The sequence below is a fragment of the Aspergillus terreus genome, genomic scaffold, assembly GCF_000149615.1.
Source record: "Aspergillus terreus NIH2624 scaffold_13 genomic scaffold, whole genome shotgun sequence".
Lineage (NCBI taxonomy): Eukaryota > Fungi > Ascomycota > Eurotiomycetes > Eurotiales > Aspergillaceae > Aspergillus > Aspergillus terreus.
Window position 1 is genome coordinate 1,398,060 of NT_165936.1, and position 25,143 is coordinate 1,423,202.

General features: G+C 47.9%; 11 protein-coding genes across 11 annotated transcripts in view; 7 read left to right on the forward strand and 4 right to left on the reverse strand.

Annotated features, from left to right (window-relative positions):
- ATEG_08996 (putative mitochondrial tricarboxylate transporter (Ctp)) overlaps positions 1-1,326 on the forward strand; it is a gene marked incomplete at both ends in the record, with an annotated part of 1,475 nt that extends 149 nt beyond the window's left edge. Inside the window, 7 exons of the mRNA XM_001217581.1 lie at positions 1-53; positions 189-320; positions 406-553; positions 650-907; positions 969-1,004; positions 1,060-1,209; positions 1,269-1,326. The exon at positions 1-53 is cut by the window's left edge and continues 149 nt beyond it. Coding sequence (XP_001217582.1) covers positions 1-53; positions 189-320; positions 406-553; positions 650-907; positions 969-1,004; positions 1,060-1,209; positions 1,269-1,326 — 835 coding nt within the window. The remainder of the gene's footprint in view (positions 54-188; positions 321-405; positions 554-649; positions 908-968; positions 1,005-1,059; positions 1,210-1,268) is intronic.
- A 63-nt stretch (positions 1,327-1,389) lies between these two features.
- Positions 1,390-2,942, reverse strand: ATEG_08997 (putative mitochondrial translation release factor (RF-1); the record flags this gene model as incomplete). The annotated part of the gene is made up of 4 exons (XM_001217582.1): positions 1,390-1,444; positions 1,532-2,547; positions 2,605-2,771; positions 2,837-2,942. The coding sequence occupies 4 exons, from the start codon at positions 2,940-2,942 to the stop codon at positions 1,390-1,392; spliced, it is 1,344 nt and encodes a 447-aa protein (XP_001217583.1).
- A 412-nt stretch (positions 2,943-3,354) lies between these two features.
- Positions 3,355-4,983, forward strand: ATEG_08998 (DnaJ and TPR domain protein; the record flags this gene model as incomplete). Its single annotated transcript, XM_001217583.1, has 2 exons — positions 3,355-4,332; positions 4,393-4,983. 2 exons carry the CDS (start codon positions 3,355-3,357, stop codon positions 4,981-4,983), a joined length of 1,569 nt encoding a protein of 522 aa, XP_001217584.1.
- A 973-nt stretch (positions 4,984-5,956) lies between these two features.
- Positions 5,957-7,388, forward strand: ATEG_08999 (protein-L-isoaspartate O-methyltransferase; the record flags this gene model as incomplete). The annotated part of the gene is made up of 5 exons (XM_001217584.1): positions 5,957-6,161; positions 6,366-6,461; positions 6,680-7,039; positions 7,106-7,273; positions 7,300-7,388. The coding sequence occupies 5 exons, from the start codon at positions 5,957-5,959 to the stop codon at positions 7,386-7,388; spliced, it is 918 nt and encodes a 305-aa protein (XP_001217585.1).
- A 556-nt stretch (positions 7,389-7,944) lies between these two features.
- Positions 7,945-9,911, reverse strand: ATEG_09000 (putative dihydrolipoamide succinyltransferase; the record flags this gene model as incomplete). The annotated part of the gene is made up of 10 exons (XM_001217585.1): positions 7,945-7,989; positions 8,047-8,118; positions 8,171-8,238; positions 8,292-8,346; positions 8,400-8,459; positions 8,514-8,906; positions 8,973-9,299; positions 9,382-9,437; positions 9,493-9,608; positions 9,748-9,911. The coding sequence occupies 10 exons, from the start codon at positions 9,909-9,911 to the stop codon at positions 7,945-7,947; spliced, it is 1,356 nt and encodes a 451-aa protein (XP_001217586.1).
- Positions 9,912-10,392: 481 nt separating this feature from the next.
- Positions 10,393-10,943, forward strand: ATEG_09001 (NADH dehydrogenase [ubiquinone] 1 beta subcomplex subunit 9; the record flags this gene model as incomplete). Its single annotated transcript, XM_001217586.1, has 5 exons — positions 10,393-10,412; positions 10,480-10,612; positions 10,680-10,758; positions 10,793-10,858; positions 10,915-10,943. 5 exons carry the CDS (start codon positions 10,393-10,395, stop codon positions 10,941-10,943), a joined length of 327 nt encoding a protein of 108 aa, XP_001217587.1.
- Positions 10,944-11,361: 418 nt separating this feature from the next.
- ATEG_09002 (histone H2A) lies at positions 11,362-11,941 on the reverse strand (the record flags this gene model as incomplete). Its single annotated transcript, XM_001217587.1, has 4 exons — positions 11,362-11,411; positions 11,465-11,668; positions 11,724-11,812; positions 11,889-11,941. 4 exons carry the CDS (start codon positions 11,939-11,941, stop codon positions 11,362-11,364), a joined length of 396 nt encoding a protein of 131 aa, XP_001217588.1.
- Positions 11,942-12,589: 648 nt separating this feature from the next.
- On the forward strand, positions 12,590-13,122 carry ATEG_09003 (histone H2B family protein; the record flags this gene model as incomplete). The annotated part of the gene is made up of 3 exons (XM_001217588.1): positions 12,590-12,761; positions 12,818-12,889; positions 12,944-13,122. 3 exons carry the CDS (start codon positions 12,590-12,592, stop codon positions 13,120-13,122), a joined length of 423 nt encoding a protein of 140 aa, XP_001217589.1.
- Positions 13,123-15,774: 2,652 nt separating this feature from the next.
- ATEG_09004 (putative R3H and G-patch domain protein) lies at positions 15,775-17,448 on the forward strand (the record flags this gene model as incomplete). The annotated part of the gene is made up of 4 exons (XM_001217589.1): positions 15,775-15,838; positions 15,897-16,709; positions 16,791-17,347; positions 17,401-17,448. 4 exons carry the CDS (start codon positions 15,775-15,777, stop codon positions 17,446-17,448), a joined length of 1,482 nt encoding a protein of 493 aa, XP_001217590.1.
- A 663-nt stretch (positions 17,449-18,111) lies between these two features.
- ATEG_09005 (putative C2H2 finger domain protein) lies at positions 18,112-19,794 on the reverse strand (the record flags this gene model as incomplete). Its single annotated transcript, XM_001217590.1, has 3 exons — positions 18,112-18,236; positions 18,266-19,602; positions 19,676-19,794. 3 exons carry the CDS (start codon positions 19,792-19,794, stop codon positions 18,112-18,114), a joined length of 1,581 nt encoding a protein of 526 aa, XP_001217591.1.
- Positions 19,795-20,208: 414 nt separating this feature from the next.
- ATEG_09006 (uncharacterized protein) lies at positions 20,209-21,941 on the forward strand (the record flags this gene model as incomplete). Its single annotated transcript, XM_001217591.1, has 5 exons — positions 20,209-20,246; positions 20,339-20,443; positions 20,505-20,658; positions 20,713-21,716; positions 21,767-21,941. 5 exons carry the CDS (start codon positions 20,209-20,211, stop codon positions 21,939-21,941), a joined length of 1,476 nt encoding a protein of 491 aa, XP_001217592.1.
- Between the last annotated feature and the right edge of the window lie 3,202 nt (positions 21,942-25,143).

Sequence of the window (25,143 nt, forward strand, 5' to 3'; positions counted from 1 at the left end):
GAGCAGTCTGCGATCTATCATCGCGGGCTCGACCGCGGGTGCCATTGAGATCGGTAAGAATCCCATCCTTCAACGAATCGCTCCTAGACTGTCTGTCAGTCACTAATCCACGAAATAGCAATTACTTATCCTGCGGAGTGTATGCGATCCTCACCATTGCCATGACCGGACCGAACTAACCCATTCAGTCGCCAAAACCCGTTCTCAACTAAACCGCAAACTCCCTGATGGACAGAAGCTACCATGGCCGCCGTTCGGAAAGCAGTGGTATGCAGGATGCACTACGTTGATTATTGGGAACTCCCTCAAGGCAGGCATTCGTGAGTCCTCCTGTCTATGTTGCCGTGACCTTCTCTATGTTCTGTGTCGCGTTGACCCTGTGCTTACGAGTATGATGGTCCATAGGTTTCGTTGCCTTCGATACCTTCAAGTCACTTCTTCAGGACGAAAATGGAAAGATATCCGGACCAAGGACAGTTATTGCTGGATTCGGTGCTGGATTTACCGAGTCGCTTCTGGCTGTCACCCCCTTCGAGAGCATCAAAACCCAACTGTTCGTTTTACTCGTCCCTCTTGCGTCCGATCCTGCGATCGTAATCAAGGCGCCGGCCCTACTTGGGATCTGAGCTGACGGACGTAATCGTTTCAGAATTGACGACCGCAAATCGGCGAACCCTCGCATGCGCGGATTCCTGCACGGCAGTAAAGTCATCTTCCAGGAGCGAGGAGTCCGAGGCTTCTTCCAGGGCTTTGTTCCTACCACAGCGAGGCAAGCCGCCAACTCGGCGGTGCGGTTCTCGAGCTACACAACGCTGAAGCAACTGGCACAAGGCTATGTTGCTCCAGGAGAGAAGTTGGGAACCGCGAGCACTTTCGCTCTGGGCGGCATGGCTGGTATCATCACAGTGTACGTCTCGGGCCCGCTGCACACTCCTACATGCCACGATCACTGCTAATCTCTACCTCAGGTTTGCCACTCAACCTTTGGATACGGTCAAAACCAGGTAAGAGCCCACAACTCGGAACCTGTGCATGGAACAGACACTAATCAGAGAGCAGAATGCAATCGCTTGAGGCGAGCAAGAATTACAAAAACAGCTTCGTTTGCGCGGCACGAATTTTCAGAGACGAGGGAGTCCTCACTTTATGGTCTGGAGCTGTCCCCCGACTGGCGAGACTGATCATGAGTGGAGGAATCGTGTTCACGATGTGAGTTCAACAACGCTCAACCCCCCCGGAGAATCCGAATGACGCTGATCTTCTCTCAGGTATGAGAAAACTATGGATATTCTGGACTCGGTCGATCCCGAGAGAAAATACCTATGATTGTTGGAGCAATAGAAGGAACACAAAGGTGGGCCCGGAGCGACTCTATCTACAACATAATAACTACTTGGACAGGCGTGGCCAGAAACACGCGTTACGTTCACTTGGGAGACCAGATCTGGATTCGATCATGTATGTACAACTATGGTCATAGAGGCAAGGCATAGGAACCCAGCTAGATGAAAATAGGAGTCGGATTGCTTACCGTTTCAAGGAACGAGATGCGGCCTCATCTTTCGCCAGATCTTCCGCAGCCATAGCTGCAACCTCCTGATCAACAAGCCATGTCCGCACACTGTCCATCACGGTTTCCAGGCCGTCACCGCCGTCCAACACACTGTCTAGGTTGTGTATGGTGGTGCCACTTCGATGATCTGTACACCGGCTTTGGCCATAGTTGTACGTACGGATCTTATCGCCGCGCCCCATGCGAGCGACACCACCCATTACACCTCTTCTTAGCTCTACTAGCTCTTGCTCTCGCGCCTCCTGTCTTGCCTCGGCCAGCCTAGCGCGTAAAATCTGCCACGCCTTTTTGCGGTTCGCATGCTGCGATCGCGAGTCCTGCATGGACACCACAATGCCTGTCGGAATATGCGTTAGACGAATAGCAGACTCCGTCTTATTGACATGCTGTCCGCCGGCGCCACCTGCGCGCATCTTTTCGCTTCGAACTTCTTGCGGGTCCACGTAGTAGTCGCTATTCGGATCGTCAACGTTCAACGCGCTATCACTGCCAGCTCCACTGTCTGGGAAACTGGGGAGCACCATCACGCTCACGGCACTCGTGTGTGTCCGTCCCTTTGACTCCGTAGCCGGGACCCGCTGGACCCGATGTACGCCAGACTCCGTCCGCAGAACATCGTAGGCCCCGTTCGCTTCGACCTCTAAAATTGCCTCGGTCAATCGATCGTCCCCCGCACCGTCTGCGACATCGAGCTTGATGACACTGGAACGGAAGCCTCTTCGCGAACAGAACGCGGTGTACATCCTCAGAAGCTCGAAGGCGAAGAGGCCAGCCTCATCCCCACCGGCACCTGGGCGGATTTCGAGAAGACAGGGGAGTTCGGCAAAGGGGTGACGAGGCACGAGGGCTTGTTTCAGGCTATCCGATAGTACTGGGAGGTTGTTCTTGCTGCTCTCTAGATCTTCGACCGCAAGCGATCTGAGCTCCCCATCGGTGTCCGGGTCTTCCAACATGGATTTCAGCTCCGCAATCGACTAAACCACACAATCAGCGACATGTTCCGTGGTGATTCGGGTCGGCCATGCTCTTACTTCGTTCGCAGTATCCCATTCTTTCAGCACTTTTGTTATCGCCGCTAGTTCACCTATGCGTTTCGCGGTTTTCGCATCGAAGGAGTCCTCTAGTTTGGCCGAAAGCGACTTGTGCTCGGCGGCGAGCGAGCGGGCTCGGGTGAGTAAAGCCGGAGACAGGCCTGTGTCTAATGGGGAATATTAATATTGATTGTATATTGTGAGAGCTGTCTGAAGGGCAGAATTGACCCACCTATACTTGTGTTCAATCTCCGCCGTTGTAGGAGGAATTGCGGCTGTCGCGCAGCCCTGGTTGATCGCACCAGACACCGGGCGCAGATCCACGGAGTATTCAACATATCGAGGTCTTGTCGACTTCAATGTGTCTCCTCCAATACTCGTTTAATCGGCCGCGATCCAATTCGAGTGAACGACGCTCTGTTGGATGCGCAAAGAACAAGCGGCCGACGCATCTCCGTCTCAGATCACGTGATTTGTTTGTATGTAATAATGGTAACGGCGCGTAAAGGCCAGACTGGAAAGTCGACTTCCGGAATCGAGCACTTCCTGACAGCAATCGAATGGCATCGAACATGTAAATTCGTCCGCGGCTCTCACCAGGAGCTATTTGTTTTTTGACTGATAGGTTTTCTTTCGCCTCACCTCGTTTGTGGTCATATATACTATGCGCTCTTGTCCTTAATCTACCTTTGCACCTCTCTCTCCATCGTCATTACAAGTGGTCATTCGTTTGCGCTCCAACCTTCAACCATGCTCCTTTCGCTGGAATACCTCACGGTCTTCCTGGCCTTATGCTCGACAGGCTATGGCCTCCAGGCTTCAGAAATCCCCGCCGACACTCCGCTATCCTCCTTGGTCGCCTCCGCGAAATCGCATCTCGCCAGCGGATCGGCTCGTGACGCTCTACTCTACTTCGATGCGGCAATCGCCAGGGACCCTACGAACTACCTCACCATCTTCCAGCGCGGCGCTGCATACCTGTCTCTGAGGCGTAACACACAGGCTCTGGAAGACTTCGACCGGGTCCTGGAGTTGAAGCCCGATTTCGAAAGCGCGCTGCTCCAGCGATCCCGTCTGCGGGCGTCTTCTGCCGATTGGACCGGCGCCTTGAGTGACCTGGCGAAGGCCGGGAAGAAGTCGTCTCCCGAATATGCTGAGCTTGAGGAAGCGCGCGATGCGGCGCTCAAGGCTCAGAAGGCAGAGGACCGTAAGCAATGGGACGACTGCATCACTCAGGCGAATGTCGCCGTTTTGAAGGCGAACACGGCCCTGGGCTTGCGACAGACACGCGCACATTGCCGCTTCGAGAAGGGTGATGTCGAGGAGGGAATTAGTGATCTGGCGCATGTCTTGCAGATTTCTCCGGGCTCCGTCGAACCCCATCTGCAGATGTCGGCAATGCTGTTCTATTCCCTGGCGGACAATGAACGTGGCATTGCGCAGATCCGGAAGTGTCTCCATTCTGATCCTGACTCGAAACCGTGCAACCGTCTCTACCGGAGGGAGAAGCAGATCACCAAGCGACTACAGAAACTGCGCGATGCGCTGGAAGCCCGGAAATTCAACAATGCCATCAATCTCCTCGTGGGTACAGCAGACGACACTGGCCTTCTGGGTGATGTGAAGGATGATGTCAAGGAGGAGCGAGAGGCAGGCCATATCCACCAGAAAGCCCCCAACAAACTCTATGCGTCGTTGGTGGAAGACACTTGCAACGCTTATCAAGAGGTATATTGATCCGATGTGATGTGTTGGCTGAAGGAGGGCTAACAAGTGATTGATGTCCAGGCTCACATGCCGAAGCGTGCGGCACCTTACTGCACAGAGGCACTTGAAACGAACCCATATTCCCTCCCGGCGCTGCTATTCAAGGGCCAGACAGCGATTGATGAAGAACGCTTCGATGAGGCGATCGCCACACTGAACACGGCAAAGGAACACCATCCGGGCTCTCGAGAGGTCCAGACCCTCTTGCAGAAGGCCCATGTCTTACAGAAACGTTCTAAGCAGAAGGACTACTATAAGATCCTTGGCGTCAGTCGAGACGCAGACGAGCGAACCATCAAGAAGGCGTACCGTCAACTGACCAGACAACACCACCCCGACAAGGCCACCGCGCAGGGCGTCAGTAAAGAAGAGGCTGAGAAGCGCATGGCTGGTATCAATGAGGCTTATGAGGTCCTGTCAGATCCCGAACTGAAGGCCCGGTATGACAACGGAGATGACCCTAACGACCCGGAGTCGCAGAGAGGTCATCCGTTCCAGGGAAGCCCGTTCCCTCCGGGTGGTCAGCAATTCTTTTTCCAGCAGGGCGGTGGTCGACAGTTCAAGTTCGCTCACCAGGGCTTTAATTTCCCAGGGGGCTTCCCCTTCCGTTGATAGTCTCATGTTACTTAGCATTGATTGTTCATTAGGAAGTGACCGCAGCTTCGTCATTTTGAAACAAATCAGTACAACATATAACAATAGCATTGCTATCCCTTGTCCTGGTAAGGAATGTGACTAGAGGCTACGATTTGCTTCGATTCGGATGTTTCAGCTCAGCGATCCAATTATTATCTTCCACTCTCTCCACATTACCTTGGGTGAAGTACTCTCCGTCCGATGAGCCCCTGGGGATAAGAGGAACATCACTTGGGTGAATCCGTCAGAGGAACGTAGCTGACCGGGAATACCTTCTCCTTGTGGATCGATCCATCTGATTTCTTATCCACAACCCAGATATATTGTCCCCCCATCGCGGCGAATGTGGCCCCAGGGCCTTCCGCGGAGACTGGGATAAACATACGTCCAGGGGCACGCAGCTGATCGATCAACGCGGGATGTAGCGTCTCCGCCGCAGCACCGACATGGATAGCATCATACGGCGCGCCCGCTTCCCACCCTTTACGCCCGTCGGTCGTGATGAATTTTACCTTTCCGGAGTCAAGAAGCTCGCGACCCTGTGCTGACTTGCGCATGTTATTGTTGGCGAGCTCGACTAGTTGCGGTATGTGGTCGACGCCGATGACTTGTCCATCGGGGCTGCCGGTGGACGAGCCCGTCACGAGGTTGGCGAAGACGTGCGTCAGGTAGCCGGATCCAGAGCCGATGTCCAGCACGCGGGCGCCTGGCTTGAGGTAATCAATGAGGTATTCGCAGGCGTGGCCGTGCATGTGCGGGGCCGATATAGTCGCGCCATAGCCGATCGGCTGCGGCGAGTCTGAATAGGGTCGTTGGGGTGCATAGTGGCCCCGGTCAACCTTTGTGTGACTGTCAGCCCGGTCTGTACGGGGTAGATATCACGGTTTCTGGTGTCGGTGACCGCGAGATAATGATACTTGTGGCGAGATCGTATCATGGGGACAGGGAAATGGGGTGCGGGTCAATGCTCACTCCCATCATTGCCCGTTTTACGCGTTCGTTCTTGATCAGGTCCATTTGGGCGAGGTTCTCGATCAACTCCGCGTTGGAGGAGCCGGAGCAGTACCAGGCCATGGAGAATCGTCTTGCGGGGATTGTTCTGGTTAGGAGTCTGGATAGGTGTGCAGGCCTGATGAGCATGCAGTGGGCAGTGGGTGTGTTGACTAGCAACGAGCAGGCGCGTACAAATAGTTGAGGTAGTAGTATAGTTAACAGTGGATTTAGCTAGTGGTCAGTCGTATGGCGATATGTAACTATATGTATGGTAGTTGGCGGGTGGGTTCATGGAGATGACGCTACTGTCACGTCGGTTGTGGTCACATGATGTCTATGGCATCACGGTTGCGCTCATGGTCTAGTGTTCTCTATTGGACCATGGTTATATATCGCTTATTCTATGGATATCTTATTGGTGTATTTGCGTGTTTATGGTGTTAAATGCTGCTCCAGTGGGTGTAGGTTTATGCGTGTATCGAGTAGTGATAGCTTCCAGTATATAGATATATATATATCCCCAGAGTATATCCGAAGCGAAGAGTCGTTAGATTTACACCATCTGCACTCGAGAAAACACACACCAAGCCTACAATATAACCGTCGCAGTGGAGTCGTAATAACCATGACCAAGCAACAACACAATCAGAAACACTGATTACCCCCCAGATCAACGCAGATCGCCAGCTGGATATCTCTGGATATCTGCTTCTGAAGTCCGCATGGCGCCAAGATGAGCAGGGGGGTTCAGGTTTGAGTGGGGAGGGTAAAGAAGTGGGGCATTGCTTAGTCACACCAAAAACGCGGATTCAAGATCGAGCGCGATGCGACCAGCACAGAGAACAGTGGACTGCCTCGCCAGTCACAAGAAATATGGAGCTATCAGAACCCGACCCAGACATCCACGTTGATGTAGACCTTATGATACTGGACTATCTGCTCTGCATGACGCTGGAGTCCATCCTCTCGACTGGCCAAGTGCGGACCGAAGAGAACGGAGAACACAATAGTATTGACTCCTCCATTGCGACGATATACGGTATGCGCCCCCCCAGAGGATAACGATGCCAGAAGCCGTGCTAACATCAATCTCGTCCGGCGACAGCGTTCAAGCGTCTCATTCCCGACCCCGCGCTCATACCGGAAGATATACACACCAAACTTAAGATTCTCGAACTGGCCGATGAGATTCGTCGATGCGCCTCCCCAGCAGAAATTCTACGCGACTATGTCCCCCTCTGCCGTACCAGATACCCGCGACGACGATGGGTTGGTGTGGCTTGCCAGCTGATCGCGCAGGGTGCGATAACTGCAGCCAAAGAACCCGGAATCACACTGCGAGAGGGCCTCAATACACATATCGCCATGACGGAAACAGCCCCGAATGAAGAACGAATGCGCGACGCAACGACTCAAATAACATCCTACTTTGAGCCACCACCTGACACATCGCTTGACGCCCACATTAGACGAATATCGACGAGCCTGACACCAGCCAGGCTAAGACAAGAGCTATTCAACACACTACTGGACATAATGAAGACGCAGGATCCCCCCATTCTGGTCCAGCTCGAGCGTGGGAAACTGGCCGGGCTAAGTCGCGCCGAAACGCAGCAACTGAAAGAAAGGGCAGGAATTCGCTGAGCCGCCGCGCGGCGAAATCACCGCCCTCAAATGCGAGCCCCTACCAGGGGAGTAATGTAGCAAGCAGATTATTTACGAGATACCCAATTGAGTTTATGCAAACCATTGCATGCAGCAATGCACGACCGCGAGATGAGCGCACTACTATAATATCCGAGGCACAAACCGGTAACACATAAAGATTGCATATATATTTCGCGTACAGTGTTAATCTACAAGATGAATTTCCCAAGCAAAGTGATGGAAGGGCAAAGAGTATGGTAGCCCCAACTCCGAAAGGCACACGCACGAATATCACATCTAGCCGAGAAGCATCCGGCGGGGGTCCTCGATGTACTCCTTGACCTATACCGGCAAAGTTAGCACCCAGCCTCGGAAACGCAAGCCATGCGAGCAACATACCTTGACAAGGAAAGTAACAGCTTCCCGACCGTCCAAAAGACGGTGATCGTAGGTCAGGGCAAGATACATCATCTGTTGATGGCGTCAGCATTGTCCCAGCAGCCAGCATGTAAATAATACATACAGGACGAATCTCAACCTTGCCGTTCACAGCAACGGGCTTCTCCTTGATAGCATGGAGACCGAGGACGGCTAAAAAAGTGTCAGCAAGCCCGCACTTCACCTGGTTAGGAGTATGAACATACCAGTCTGAGGAAGGTTGATGATAGGGGTACCCATCAGGGATCCGAACACACCACCCTGCGAAGCATTAGCACATGTATGATCCCCAAGCATGAATATCCAGAACTAACGTTGCTAATGGTGAAGGATCCACCAGCCATATCCTCAATCGTCAACTTGTTGTCGCGGGCCTGAAAGCGAAAAGTTAGCAAATGCGTCGGTTTCCAGAAGTTTTCTTCACCTACCTTCTTTCCAAGGTCGGCGATAGCCTTCTCAATGCCAACCATATCCATCGACTCGGCGTTGCGCACCACAGGGGTAACAAGGCCCTTCTCGGTAGCCACAGCGACACTGATGTCAACGTAGTCGCGGTAGACGATGGTATCCCCGCCGTTAGGTCCCTCAATAGAGGCATTGACGGCGGGCACATCCTTCATGGCCAGAACACAAGCCCGAGAGAACGCGCTCATGAAGCCCAGCTTTACGCCGCTCTTCTTCAGCACCTCATCCTTGTAGAGCTTGCGGAATTCCATAAGAGACGACATATCAACCTCGTTGAAAGTAGTGAGGGAAGCGGCGGTGTTCTGGGACTGCTTCAGGCGCTCTGCGATCCGCAGTCTCATCCGGTTCATTTTCACCTACAACACGAAGTCAGCACATACCACGCGACGGTCACGGAGGCCGAAATTCCAAAGGAGACGAACCCTCTGCTCCCCACGGCTACCAGGGGTGGGCTTAGCTTCACTCGGGGTAGAAGCGGCGGGCTGGGACTGCTTGGGAGGCTCCGGCGCCTTGGGCTTCTCAGCAGCGGGGGCCTTGGGGGCCTCAGGCTTGGGCTGCTCCGGCTCCGGAGCCTTGGGCTGTTCAGCAGCCGCAGGCTCCTTCGGCTTCTCCGAAGCTTCCTCCTTCGCCTCAGGGGCTCCACCGGGCTCGATCTTAGCAAGGTCCTGACCGACAGTCACAGTATCCTCCTCATTCACGAGAAGCTCCTTGATGACGCCGGCTTCGGGAGCGTTAACGGATACGTCGATCTGGTCAGAGTAAGTATGTGTTTATATATCCAGGAGCCGCCTAATCGGCCGTGTGCCTGTCCCAATGCGCATTGGAAATTACCTTGTCGGTTTCGATGGTCGCAAGTTCTTCATCCCGTTCAACGTAGTCTCCGACCTCTGGTAGCAACCAATAAGCAAACTTTATAGTCACAAGGGGGCGGGAAAATCGTACGTTTCGTGAACTGTTTCAGGGTACCCTCAGTGATAGACTCGGCCATCTGAGGAACCTTGACCACGGTGTCGGCTGTTGTACCGTTAGCGATCGGACTCGAATGGTTCAATTTCGATCTAATAGGCCGCCGTTATACCATAAGTGCGCACTTGGTAGCCTCCAAGACGAGCAAGGCCGGAACGAGAGATGTTGCTTCTACAACATTGTTTGTAAGCATGCGAAAGACCGTCTCGGCATAAAGGAAGAAGGACTTACCCCAGCACAGGGATTTGTTGGAGACCCAGAGCAGCTTTGCCGGGAGTCTTGATAGCCTTCCGGAGCGAGGTTGATGTGAGGGTTCTGCGGCTGCCAGCAGTCAAGTTGCGAGACGCAACACGAGGGACAGCCCTCAGCGTCTGAAGCGGTAATCGGGAAGCCATGTTGAACGAGAAGACCAAGAGAAAGGAACCAAAGACAGAGACAGTGGAAAGAAGAGCGTCAGGGGGGATTCTGGGGGTGTTGTTCCCTCTGAATGTTATGCGCGCGGCGTAGGAGTAGTAAAAAAGAGTGACGAAACTTAGTGTCTCGTAGGAAGGGTACAGCGCAATGAGAGAGCTCGAGCCGGGCCGAAACAACCGGAATTTCCCTCAAGGCGGCGGCCAGCGTTCCCTGCACCCGGCAATGACGGAGTATTATTATTACGCTTCTCCGGGCGGCCAGGCAGACCACTATGGCAGTCTTCCGCCGAGCAGTCTGTTCGCGGGTCCTCGAAGAAGGCACCGATATCAATCCAATTGAACAGGAATTCTCCCACTCTGTGCCCAAAGCGAGACGCCGATTCTTCTCATTCGATCCGCGCGGGTTCTCTCTACCCCCCTACTATCGCTTTGAACCCCCCTGCCGTTTCGTTGTTGCGGCACAATGGCACTGACTCCGGTTGCGTAAGTGGTTCGACCGCATGGCGAATACTCCAAAACCACGGTCTTCTAACCACCTATCTCTCTCCAGGTCCCTTTATCGCCGGTCTCTGAAGCTGGCGCTCGATTGGGCTGTCCACAGACATATCTGGCGTGGCCAGGCCGTCTACATCCGCTCGCTTTTTGACGCCAACAAGGATGTCCGCGATCCCCGCCAACAGAAGGTACAGCCATTTCTGCTTCCACATCCCGTATGATCCGAACGAACCCCGCTTACGCGAATCCTCACAGGTGCTGCTGAGAGAGACGGAGAAGCTACTCGAGACCTGGAAGCACCCGGATCCGTATCGGGCACCTACCGCGCCGGGTGGTATGTTGATCAACATAATACAATTATGTGGCAGACCATTGGCTCACAGTAACTGCAGGTTCCAAGTACGAGAGAAACCTTCCGGCTCGTCAACTACCCTGTATGTTTACATCCAGTCTGCTTGGATTCTCAATGAATGTTCTAATGCCCATCCAGATGCCCCCGACCATGCGCATGGCCATTAAACATAGAGCGGATTGAAGATTGCTGTTTCAAATATCGAATGCATTTGGGGTCTTGACAAAGTTATGTTAATCGCGATCAGAACTGTAAATCAAATATCAACAGCCAACATGGCTTTCCAATTAAATTCTTAGATGTACCATGCAACAAATGTTGAATGAGACCGCATCGCCTACTGGATCTACAGAAACCAAATCTAGAAAACGAGATATCATTGAAGACAACCCGGTTAATCCGAATATCCGAAAGCCTGAATCATGTAGAAGCTGCCGGTATCATTCCATGTCCGTAGACATAATGTACAACCATAAAATTAGAACAGAAACGAAGAGCCATAAACGTGCCCAGGCCAGAACCCCGTTATCACATCAATAAGAGAACCAAACCACGCCGATAAAACCCAAACGAAAAAGAAACAATTTAGAGCTCCTGGCTGCCCTTGGCCTTCGGAGTCTTCTTGGGGAGAAGGTCTGGATTGCGTTAGTATACCCGATTTGGTGACCCGTGGAGAAGTGGAGCTTACTCTGGTGAATGTTGGGCAGAACACCACCCTGTGCGATAGTGACGTGTCCGAGGAGCTTGTTCAGTTCCTCATCGTTGCGGATGGCGAGCTGAAGATGACGGGGAATGATACGAGTCTTCTTGTTGTCACGAGCGGCGTTGCCAGCCAGTTCGAGAATTTCAGCAGCAAGGTACTCGAGGACAGCAGCGAGGTAGACGGGGGCACCTGGATGACGCGTCAATATTGATTGAAAGTTGGGTTCAGAATCGAGGAATCTTACCGGCACCAACACGCTGGGCGTAGTTGCCCTTACGGAGCAGACGGTGGACACGACCGACGGGGAACGCCAGACCGGCCTTGGACGAACGGCTTCAATGAGAAGTTAGCATTTGAGACGCGCACACAAAGTCCCAACCATCCGGTTGATGAAAAGGGGCAAACATACGACTGCGCGTTCTTGCTGCCGCTGGCCTTGCCTCCAGACTTGCCTCCAGTCATTTTTGCGGTTGAGAAATGGGGATTCTAAAAAGAATAATAGAAGAGGTGAGATGAAGGTGGTGAAGTGGATGTGATCGAGCGAGGAGGTTGATGGCAATGATACGGTAAGGTGTGTAAAGTAAGTGGGCAGCGCGAGGGAACAGACGACATTTATAACGACGCGGCGAGGGTGACGTTGGGCGGGCCAGACGCCATTCAGATCACCCTCTCGCTTAGCGGGGTCGGCCAATCATAGTGGAGATCATGCCGCAACGCGCGCTGCGCTGATTCGAAGCGTGACCGTGATGTTGGTGTGCCAAATCAGGTAAAGCCCCGTAATTTATGCCCTTACCATACCTTACTGCATCCTTGGCGTGATCCTGCCGCCCTCTCCGCAGTCGTCGACGCGTCCCCGCCCACCTAATCATACAGATCATACGAATCTGTGACCGTATTGAAATTCTGCCTCCTTTGCCCACCTCTGGATCAACTGGCCTTTCGCGGGCCGGTATAAGTAGCGCGCCTCCCCTCGTCACCGCGTCTCCCTCATTTCTACTTCTCTCCTCATTCCCATCTCAATCTATCACGACGACCACACCCGCGTACTTTCATCCATCTCACCCTTTTTGATCTCATCCGATTTTTATTCTTTTTTAAATCCCATCCAAAATGCCTCCCAAAGCCGCTGAGAAGAAGCCCACCACTGGTGGCAAGGCCCCTGCTGGCAAGGCTCCCGCTGAGAAGAAGGAGGCTGGCAAGAAGACCGCCGCCGCTGCCTCTGGCGACAAGAAGAAGCGTGGCAAGACCCGCAAGGAGACCTACTCCTCCTACATCTACAAGGGTATGGAATTGTGATATTGGATTGAATCGGGTTTTGATGCTGACTTGCGCCCCCAGTCCTCAAGCAGGTCCACCCCGACACTGGTATCTCCACTCGTGCCATGTCCATCCTGAACTCCTTTGTCAACGGTGAGTCAAATCGATCTGGTCTGTTCAGAACGCGATTACTGACGCGTCATTCAGACATCTTCGAGCGCGTTGCCACCGAGGCCTCCAAGCTCGCTGCCTACAACAAGAAGTCCACCATCTCGTCGCGGGAGATCCAGACCTCCGTGCGGCTGATCCTGCCCGGTGAACTGGCCAAGCACGCCGTCTCCGAAGGCACCAAGGCCGTCACGAAGTACTCTTCTTCTGCCAAATAAGCTTGCGTTGTTCATTTTCTCTTTCGTTCGGTTTTTGCAGGATTCTCTTTTTACTGCCTCGTTATCTGATCGGTTTTGAGGTGGTGGGTTATCGGGTGTTCGCGGGATTTTCTAATGTGTCATGGGATGGCTTTTATTTTTCCCCTTGGGCCAAATGTTTTTATGGTTTTATTCGAGACGTGAATGCGGTGTAACATAACTCGTTTCTCTGGGTTCTGCATGGTTTCAGACACCCTGACAGAAGTCGAAATTCCAACCCTCTTATTTACTCACGAAGTGGTCTACGCCTTGGTAATTTCCACCTGCTAATGCCAGAAGTGTCTACTAACAGCAATATCATTTGCATCTTTAGCGCATCAATCTTCATCTAACGCTTCAACCTCGTCCAATGCTTCTTCTCGCCCTTGCGGATACAGTTGCGTTTCACTGGCGGCAATATGGATGATCGGGCTTTCCCTGTGTGGAAGTAGCGCGCGCTTGCCAGTCATTCCAGTCGGTTTCGTCTTTAATGAGGAAACCTATGAGCATGCTTGGGTCCATATCCTTGATGTGAATCCGTCTCAGTCGTCGTGTATGGCAGGTGTCGATCTCTTCTCCGGTATAGGATTTGCCAGATGGACGGTATGGTAAGGCTGAGCGAGTTGTATGTGGGTCGAGGTAAAAGAAGTGCGAGCCCTGGACTCCGACGAAATAATGCGACGCTGAGGGTCGTCCCCTGTCACGGCTGGTTAGCTTCTTGTTGGGTTCTTGTATGTTCAAGACTGTTTGCCTGGGCTGAGATGCATACCCTGCGATGCCTACTGACTGGGGGAATCGAAGCATTTCTCGGAGGGAGTCCCAATAAACGGGCGTCACCCGGTCGATCCCCAGCCTCGTCCCTATAAGAATCAGGGTGGGCTGTATGGTGCCAGTCCCGTCACAGGCAACTCTCTTGAACTGGTCTTGATAGACATCGGAGCTATCGTTCGTCACGTAAACCCGAAGCGTCGGATTCCCATATTGGGCCGATAGCGCTCTGTCGAGTGTGAGTACAGCAACCTTGCCAGGTCGGATGTATCCGGTAATCCTAGGGATGGGTAAGGGGCATTACTCTATGCATCTGGCTGTGGCAGAAGGGCCAAACCACTCTCCAGGATGTTTCCCACAAGACTCGGCGCCGTGGTTAACGAATCGATGGATTGATAACGGCGCTTCTGGGTGATCGGCGAATAGTGACAGCAGTTGTGCCTCTTCTTCGGGCTTTTGCCCTCGACGCCAATCTAGGGATACGTCAGCTTTGATGTGTTGCTGCTGATGAATAAATGGATGGTCCATACCGCGGCCAAGAAGTAGAATAGACATCGCATTAGCTAGAAGGCATTGTCCAGATCTGATCATGCACCCCCATCCTGTGTCGGAGGTGAATCCCTGCGAGTCGATAAGCTGGCTGCGTAGGCGAACGCTGAGGGTCATATGTTGAGCTGAATCGGGACTGTCGAGCTTTGGTATCGGAGGGAAGTTTGATCGGTATGTCATCCAGATCTTCGATTCAAAATCGGAGAGAAACCCCTCGGGCCAGCCATTTGTTGTCAGCGTCGACGTTGTCCCTGGTTCATATTCTGTGCTGTTGTCGGTTGCGCCGTCGCCTGCTGTGACATATACATTAGCGATAATATTCTCCAGGTTAGACCTCCTGTGTGTGCCTGGCGTGTGGGTGAGTGACGTAGGCTTACTGGTTGGGGGATATTCAACACCCAGGCACCAGATGGATGTATCTGGTTCCTCGTCATTCCTCGGCTCAGGATCCCAGAGGTACTGTACGATGCGTTTGCATCGGCCGAGGTCGACACTGTTCATCTCTGGTGTGTTTTTCTTTCCTTTCTGTCCTTCGTATGATTGCGCCTCGTGTGTGCTGGTAAGTGGTATTGTGGGGGTGGTTCGTGGATGCGGGGAGAGAGATATATATGTATCAAGTCCCTGGTATTATCCCCCTCGCATGCAGATCATGTGTAGAGTCAACTAAAGGGCAACAGAAGGCAGCACAGCTATGAGTCAAGCTATATCCAAGTAGCACTGGATGATGGAAAACCTACTCGTAGGCATGTAATACTAGTAGTAGGAGAGGGGCTCATCACGAGGGACCCCAACTCCGTACGATAACAAGCTCCCGGACCCGCTAACGTCATTAGTCACATACTCCTCGGAAAGGGCCCAGGAACGCATATGGCATCAACCGCGAGTAAGATCCCAGGAGCACAATAGAAACGTGACATCCATCAAAACAGACGACTCAAGGTACCTGACACTACTGGAATCAAATCTGGACCCGTGGCTAGGACATATAAATCAAGAGCAGGCGGTTATCCCACCTAAGTACTCCGTAGGTGCAAACCTGTCTGCTAGACAGCCACTCACCGCCTACCACAAAAATTCGAGTGGCGTTTGGCGAGCGAAGAATCAGCAATCAGTATCAGTGAAAAATCCCCAACAAGAGCACAACATGGACGTCCCGTGAAGATACCGTATTACTTCACGCATCCCTCTCGTCCAGTCACCACACACTACTCGGCGATATCGAATCCGAATACCGCCACCAGGTATCCGCAGGGTCGTCATCTATAACCTTCCCTGACACCTCAGAGTACATAGCAGCGTACACCTAGTGTGCCAGAAATGGCTCGTTCCAAGGCCAAAGCCCGAGCAAAGGCTCAGAAGGCTACACCTAAGAGACATGCTGGTACGGCAAACATGCGCCCAGCAACAAATAGAATTCCCTCCACTGATCACGTCGACAGGGAACAAGTTTACGATGCAGGAAGAAGCCCGGAATACCGAAGGGCGTAACCTCTGGCGCACCGGACTGCAGCTTCGACACAAGGCTGTTCAATTCGTAAGTGCAGGGGACCTGGAACGCGAAGACAACCCCGAGACCCCTCAAGCAAGCGAGAAGCGCGAAGAGCCTGAAACCATTCCTGAGGAGACCACTGTCACTCCGCCGTCGGACCATCAACCAGCCGAGACGACAACCGCCCCGAGTGTCTCGCCGTCATTAGACACACTGGGAGAAGGGGTTGCAAATGCAGAGATTTCGGACCCAGACACGGAGCGAATGCCAGCGGATCAGGACGAATCAAGCGAAGACGAGATCGTCTTCCTGGGACGGCAAAGAAGAAAGGACCCAGCACCTCAACTCCTACATAGGGACCACCAGATGGATACAAATGACACCAACCGCGACTCGCAAGGAAGCACCAGTGAACAGGTCCAACCGCCGGAAAGGCCAGGAGCTCTACCCAGTACCACCATATCCGATGCACGCTCGGCCACGCCCGAACTCGACTACATAGATTTTGGTATGCCACGTCGTGGTAGGAAATCCCGGAGTAATCGATCTGATGATGAGGATGGCGCTATAGCCGACTACATAGCGAACATGGACAACGACTATCTCGAAGGATTCAACACCCCATCGTCATCATCATCAAGTGAAGAATCCGACGGCGACGACAACCTTCGCAGAGCCACAAAGGCCCCAACCACAGGTGACTTTAGTACCCGGAGTGATCCCTTGGCGACAATTGAGACTGAAGAGTCCATGGGAGTTGCAAGTGAGTACAGCAACAGCACACCCATCCTAGTTCAATGCCTGTTGCTACGAACCTTTTGCTAATTGGTGTCAGCAAATCTAGATCTGGTTGACGAAGAGTCAGGCCTAGATACATATACTCCGAAGGATCCTCTCGAAGCCTACGACGAATCCGGGACTGACACTGACTCAGAGGACGACGTTGGTGATAGGGACCCATACTCCCAGGAAATTGAGGACCTTCTTCGTGCCCTGGAAGAAAGCAGTGCACCAAGCACAAGCCGGCGCAACCGCCCCAAAGGGCGCCCCTTTGCCCCGGCGACTGCTTTTGCGGATGCGTTGGAGATGGACCCATACTATGGACTTGACATGATGGATTTTGACAGGCCCAGCCTTCGTAAGAAGAAGAAAGGGAAGCATTTGCCCCTGGATATGGTGCTTTCCGACAGTGACCTTGAGATGGAGCTAGAAAGGGCATGGAAAAACGACCGAGAGAAAAAGAGGATCAAAAAGCAGCAAAGGGAACAACTCCGTGCACAGGGCTTGCTAGGCCGCAAATCCGATGACCCAGACATGAAGAGCAAGTATGCCCTCAATATGGGCTTCGATGACTTGAAGGTGGAGATTCGCACATTTATGCTCTCCTCAAAGAATAGGTATGTATATCCGTTCGATCGCCCCAGTTACTAGACGTCAGCCTAACAATCATTTAGCTTGTCACTGCCTCCAATGACCAAACATCGCAGAAAAGTGATCCATGACTTGGCCCATGACTTATCTTTGAATTCTCAGTCACGCGGGAAAGGGTCATCGCGTTTCCCTATCCTCCATAAGACCTCGCGGACCCCCAAACATACCCGGAAAACGATTAGTCAGGTGGACAGCGTGTTTTCCAAGGGGAAGTTCAAGTATGGCGGGGCAAAAATATGGGAGCAGCACACACCCAAGTCAGCCAAATCGCGGCGTGGTGGCCGTCCCGAGGGGGCTGTCTCCTACATGGACGGCGATGTTGTAGGTGGTTCTGCCCCCGAAATTGGCGCCGGAAACAAAGGCCGAGCTATGCTGGAGAAAATGGGCTGGAGCACGGGAACTGCGCTCGGAGCTGCCAATAACAAAGGCATTCTCTTACCGGTTGCACATGTGGTGAAAAACTCGAAGGCTGGTCTCGGCTAAGAACTCGAGGGCGAACCTGGGTTTGATTTACAAGCTCCTTCACCACCCCAATGTACAGATTCCGTCATCAGTTGTCCTACAAAGTAGCCCGAGTATCACATAGTCGATTCCTGATGCGCCGGAAGCAGCAGGCTTTATTCTATCAATATAAGTGTGCATATAAAAAGCGTGTGTCAATGGTACGTGGAGGTATGAGGTGATGGTCTGTAGTGCTAACTCATTTCGAACGACCTTTTTTGGCCTTGGAGGCGCTAGATACTGGCTGCGCATGGTCGGGCAGCTCCTTGATATGGCGAAATAGCTGATTCTTTGACGAGAAGGATGTATTGCATGTCCCGCATGTCAAGTTTTGAGACTGTGCCGTTGGCTTCTGTGCCTTTTTAGCCCGCTTTTGCTTGGCCTTACCCAGCTTCTGAGCACCGCGTCGAGAATTTCCTTCAGAATCAGAGGCTGGGGTGTGCTGAAATATGCCACCTGCTACCCCTGGCTCATCTGGCCCAGGCTCCGAAATGCTGAATGATCCAAGTCTGTTCTGAATGGACTCCCTTGACGCATAATCCGCCTCTTCGTCAAGGCTCGACAAATCCTCAGAAGGCGATGCATGGGGGGGTAACTCTTCCCTGGACAATTCGGTATCATCAGTTGCATCAAATTCGCCGACCACTTCGGTGGCGTTGTCGTACACGTCCTCAGTACAATTAATGTCTGAGCCGTGCTCCGTCGGCGGGGTTTTCGAGTGATTGACCTCCTCATGGTATTCCTGTGGTTCATCCGCATGATCGAGATGCTCTTCTAGGCCCAGTTGCTCGCTCTCCATTCTCATTTCCCAACGAAGCTGCTTAACAGCCTTGAGATGCTTCTTGCTACGCTCATGGGCCTCGAACTGATTTCGGCTTTTGAAACCTTTGCGACAAACGACACAGTCAAAGTACTCCGTCTCTTCTTCAGACAGATCGGACTGGTCCTCGTCAGGAGCCTCCGACTTTGCCCAGTCTTGGACGACATGATCTCGTAATCTGGCCTGGTTTTCTGCGCGTGACCTAGCAGCCTGTGCAGCAGCGGTCTGACGCAGTGTTTCTTGCCTTTGCCTTTCATTTTGCGCATTAGCCTTAAATCGGGGATCGCGCTTCTTTACAAAGGCCACAAGAGATCTAACAGCCTCGTTGAATTCACGGATACCCTCTTCCCTCAAGCGTTTGTTCTCCTTTTCCATGAGTCTGCGCACTCGACGGTCCGGGGCATCAGAGTAACGATAGGCATCTTTCCACGCAAAAGATTTCTTGGTGGAGAACCCGCCCCAGACAGCGTAGAATGGGCGCACAACGTCTGCAAAGCTGTCATCGCGACGTCCGAAGGTTGGGTACTCCGTATATTCCAAGTTCTCCCAGTGACAAGCGGTCTTCTCTTCGAGGGCAATTCGTGAGAATGTTTCACGAAGGCCGCCATAGAACCCGTCCGGCGAATCGTCAAATTCCATGCGAGGGCTAAATTTGGAGAACAGCTTCAAAATTTCATCGGCTGTTGTCATTCGAGTCTCATAGGAGTAATCAGTTCCCCGAGCCGCGGAATCGCCGCCTAAGAAAGCATCTCGATGCGAGTCATACCATGCGCGTTCATGGGGATCTGACAGGACTTCGTAGGCAGCTTGGACTTCTGCGAACAGTTCGGTAGCCGCCTCTACATTCCCGTAGTTCCTGTCTGGATGTAGCTCCAGAGCCTTTTTTCTGTAGGCCTTCTTTATCCTGTGAATAGGCGAGATATTCAATTAGTTTGCGGCTAAAAGTAATTCGGACCCCAGCTTGCAAATGAACTCACTCGTCTCCAGACGCATTGCGTTCGACATTAAGAAGCTCATAGTAATCGACCTTCTTGTCTGTTTTTGGAGCGCCGTTATCCGTATCTTCATTAACATTTGCAGACTGTGATTGTCCCATAACTAGAAATGTAGCGCACCGTAATCCTGTGTAACAATAGGATGCGACGGCGGTTACTTGTCGACTTGATGCGTCCTTGGGGGAAAAAAAAGGGCTTTGCGGAGGTGTTATTAGGCTATTAGATAACACTTTCTCTTGGCCCTCTCTCCCCGCGGAACTCTGAACCCGACAACGAACACACGGAAGATAGCAGCTTCATTCTTTTTGCTGTTCTTTGCCCTGCCCCATGCATCGGAATGGTTTTGTCCCTTGAATACCTTCCCCAAGAAATACTTTTGAATATCTTATGCTACTGTGACCCCCTCTCAGCGGTTGCTCTAGAAAGCACGTGCCGTCGGCTTCGAGGTGTCACGAACGAGCCCATACTATGGCGTTTTTACTGTCGGACGTCTTTCCGATATTGGGACAGCAGACATGACATGCCCAATAAGCTTGCTGGCCCTGTCCATCAGGTAGATTGGAAAGCATTATACATATCTCGCCATCTTGTCGGCCGCGCCACAATTAATTTTCTCGATGACATTCTACGGAGCCAAACGGGCAGGATTGAGAAATTTCGCACGATAATTGCATATGGTTACGATATCAAGGATGCACTATTACAGAATACTCAGGCAGACTCAAGCGTCGACGATTACCTAGCTAGGAGGTTGGTATTCTGCGCTTCCCTAGGTCTTGACCGATTTTTTTTTTTAACGATGACGTCAAAGCTATTACGCGAAAGAACTCCTCAATTGTCTCCACCGAAGTATTGCTGTCTCCGAATGGGCGAAGATCAGAAATGGCGAGACCGTTCCGCTTGACCGCGCATTAGGCGCATTTGATCTTTTCGTGCCTGAAAGTGGCTATGGGAGCTTGGATGAAGTATGTTTGCGAGACGATCCTCTTGGCCCCAGACAGTATCTAATTAGACGGCAGATAAGCAATACACTTGAAGGGATTGCCAGAAAGTTTTTGATGCACCATCCTGATATCCATAGACTCACGTGTCGTGCTAAGGCAAAAGCCATTGCTGCGTACCTGAAGGCAAATGACCTCACGGGTATCAAAAATGGACGCGAGTATGACACGTTGCAACACAACTTTCTGGGAATTGCATTAAAGGACCCCGAACACAACTCTCTGCCCTTGATCTCAGCAGCCATATACTGCTATGTTGCACAGAAGTTTGGCCTTGATGCCCACCCTTGTGGCTTTCCTTTTCATGTACATGTTATAGTGAAACCACCCATCGGCTTCGATATTGATGGGAATGCACTTGGTCCGGGAATCGAGAGTGTCCCGATCTACATGGACCCATTCCGCTCAGATGCAGAGACCCATGTCGCGAGCTTGCAACACCAACTGAACTTTTTGGGCCTGTCGGTGGCCGAACAGTCGCCATACTTGAACGAGTCATGGACACCAGAAATTGTTATACGCTGCAGCACGAACATAATGAGTCAACTGCGAAGATTATCCGAGGGTGCAAGCGCACATATGAGCGTCGAAAATATTCTCAGCGCAAAGTACGCCGCTCTATGGTCGGCGATCTTGTTACTGGGCCCATCCCGCCCTGCAGAGTTCAGCCATTATATGCCATTGTTCATGGAGCTTTATGCCAAGGAATTCCCATCAGACACTTATCTTATTGAACGACACATAGCTCCCCTATTCCATGGTACATTGGAACATGCGCATATCCTGGAATGCCTTCATGTCATGCGCGCGGTTGACGAGATGCCGAAACAGGTCAAACGCCGTAATCCAGGCCACATGAGCGTAAAGTATCGAGTTGGCCAAGTTTTCCGCCATCGCCGCTACAACTATGTCGGCATCATCATAGGCTGGGACACAGAGTGTGATGCAGGCGAACAGTGGATGAGAAGAATGGGTGTTGATCGCCTCGCAGGTGGGAGACATCAAAGTTTTTACCATGTTCTGTATGTCCTACTCCACGGTCCACTTCCATATCACCGCTAATCGAGTCCAGGGTCGAGGATAGAAGCGTGCGATATGTGGCAGAAGAGAACATTTGGCCAACTGCACCTCGGTTGGCAGACATGCCGCGCGATCTACTTGAAACTGCAGGGAAACATTTCAAACGATGGGACGAGGAAAATCATGTTTTTATAAGTAATGTTAAGGATGAATACCCCGACGATTAAATGCTATCCCAATATCAATTATATGTTATTGTATCCACTATCCGGTATTTTCCCAAATTATAGGATGCTAATAGGACAGAGAAGGTTATAAGTTAGAACTATAGTTTTTAAATTAATTATTATCTTAGTATAGAGCTTTTTGAATTACTATTTTTTAGTATATAATTAAATCTATGGCTTAATATATTTATAAAAATTTTATCTTTAAATAGTATTATATTCTAACATTAAATATAGTAATAATCTTATTTATTTTTACTAAATATCTATTTAGCTATTTAATTTAACATTATATAAAAACGCTAAGATTACTGTAATTAATTATTGCTATTATAGATTTACTACTTTTTTGAATAATACCGCTTTTTTTATATCCCTGTTATAGCTAGATATTTCTAGTTATAAATGAAGTAGTTATTCTCTAAATTATTTTTTTTTTTAAAAAATTAATCGAATACTAATTTTAGTTATTTTCTATAGTTAAAATATTATTATATTAAGATCTAATATTCTAATTCTTTATTTTTAATTTCTATTCTGTATTTCTATTTCTAAATATCTAATTATTAATTATTTATAAGCTAGATTCTATTATATAATTATTTACTTACCTATATCTTGCTAAAGAACTATTTAATCTATTAACTTATTTATTGAACTACTTTATTTTATACTAACAGAGCTTGGTTTAGTAAATAAATTAATAAAGAAATAGTTACTTAAACAATATATTTTAGTAAAAAAATAACTTTTTTATTAAATATCTAGTATTCTTATTCTAAAGCCTAGCTAATTAATTAATTAATTAATTATTAATAAGAAAGCTAGAAAGCTTCTATAATTTATTAAATATTTTTTAAATAATTCTATATTTCTAAATTAATTAAAAAATATAGTTTATTATTTATAGCTCTTTTCAATCTTTTTAAATTTTTAATTAAAACTATTAATATTTGCTTCTGATAAATAGAGCTACTTCTATTTAAAAAAAATTTCTTCTGTATCTTCTATCTTTATATAATATATAATATCTATTTAATCTTCTATACTTTTAATAATGTATTTATTTATATTTCTATTCTTTTTAATATGAATCTAATTCTATTCTTTTTACTAAATCTACTTATTTATTCTCTTTAGAGTGGGTTAACCTGACCGTTATACCTCACCATAATCTGACTATAACCAGCTAGGTTAGGTTAAAATATAAAGAACCTAATAACTAGACTAGTACAGTTAAATTAAGAATAAAAATTCTACTTTATTAGATTAACCAGCTAATAAAAAAGAGAAAATTAATTTACTAAGATTACTAACTATAGATTAAATAGTAATTAATATATTTTTATTATCTCTATAATTTACTATATATAATATATATTATTATTTTAGTATTAATACTTTTATAATTTTATAATATAATTTACTATTTAAAATTAATTAATTAAAATATTCTACTTTAATATACTAGAATAATATTTATTATTTACTTTTTATTTCTTATATTATTTAAAATATTATTAATAATTTCGAAAAAATTATATCTTTTTAATAGTCTAGATAGTATATATAGATTCTAATAATAATTTATTCTTTAGATTCTTATCTATATTATCTATATTCTTACTATTACTAATATATAAAAACACTTTAATTATATTATTTTTTTTGTATATAAGATAATAGAGTTAAAATTAATCTTATTAAAAATTTACTAATATTTTTTATTAATAGTAAAGCGATTAGTATATATCTATAATATAATAGCTTTAATAATATTAAAATATAATTAACTCTAGCGATAGTAATAAATATCTTAAAAACTATTAAAAAGATATTTAGTATTAATACTGTTAGTTATAATTATAAGAAAATTTTTTACTATAGAATAGAGAATCGGGAACTAATTATAATAAGATTTTTAATAAGTAAGAATATTAATTTAATTAATAATATTTTATTAACAGTAAATAGAGTATAAATCTATTTAAAAAATAACTTACTTTGTCGCCGTTCCTAATCATGTATGCAACCTACCGTAGTATAGAGATACGTCATACCGAACTAGTCAGACAGTTATATTAACAGTCGCTACCGTACGCCATATATCTAACCTATATCCACTGTTCTTAATACTCTGCTTTACCTTAAATACAATTATTTTACTACTTTTATTTCTAAGCCTGTTATAAACTAGTAGTATATCTATGTTTATTCTAGAAAGTATTTTTTCTAAGTTTATATTTATTCTTCAGTATTTTTTATATCTTATTAATTATTACTAAATATTTAGATACTCTAAAATACTATTAGTAACTTTTTATCAAATTTCTTATTCTTATAATTATATTAACTAACCGATTATTTAATCTACCTATATTTCTATGTAGTATTTCTAATATATTACTATATTTTCTACTTTTAGTAAATAATTTACTACCTAGTCTAACCTACGTTACTTAGAATTATATTATTCCGAATTACATTACTCTAAATTATATTATTCCCTAATTATACTATTTCTAAAACCTAGCTTTAATTATATTTTTTCCTTTATTGAATCTCTATAATTTAATCTCTATCTCTTTCTTTATTTTTTTTATTTTTATTACTTCGCTACTTCACTGCTCTATATTTCTCTTATTCTATCTATTCTATTCTTTTATTCTAAGCTTTTTAATTTTTTTATTTTATATTTTACTGTTACACCGATAGTTGCTTATACTTAATTAATAATTAGTTAAATTTTACGCCTTACTAAACTTATTTATTAAATTAGTATCTTTTATAATTAATCTAAAAATCTATTTATTTAATAGTTTAATATAAAGACTATCTGTCTTATTTAATATCTTTAGTTTACTGAACTTTAATCTATATTATTAGATACTTATCTCTATCCGCCTAACTAAAATATTAATTATTTAATATTACACCGCGCTATATAAAAATTTCTATATCTTATCTATTTATTACTAAATACTAAGAGATACCGACACTAATCTAAAGTATATTTTAATAATAAACTACTATCTAAATATTCGCTAGATAAAATATAGTTGTAATCTTATTTTACTTCTATTTTATCTATATTAATTTTATTATTTAATAATTTTCTTAATTCCTAATATAAATTAGCTATAGAGTTTCTAGGGCATTAAATATCTTATTAAAATATTTTAGTAACTAATTAAATAGAAAA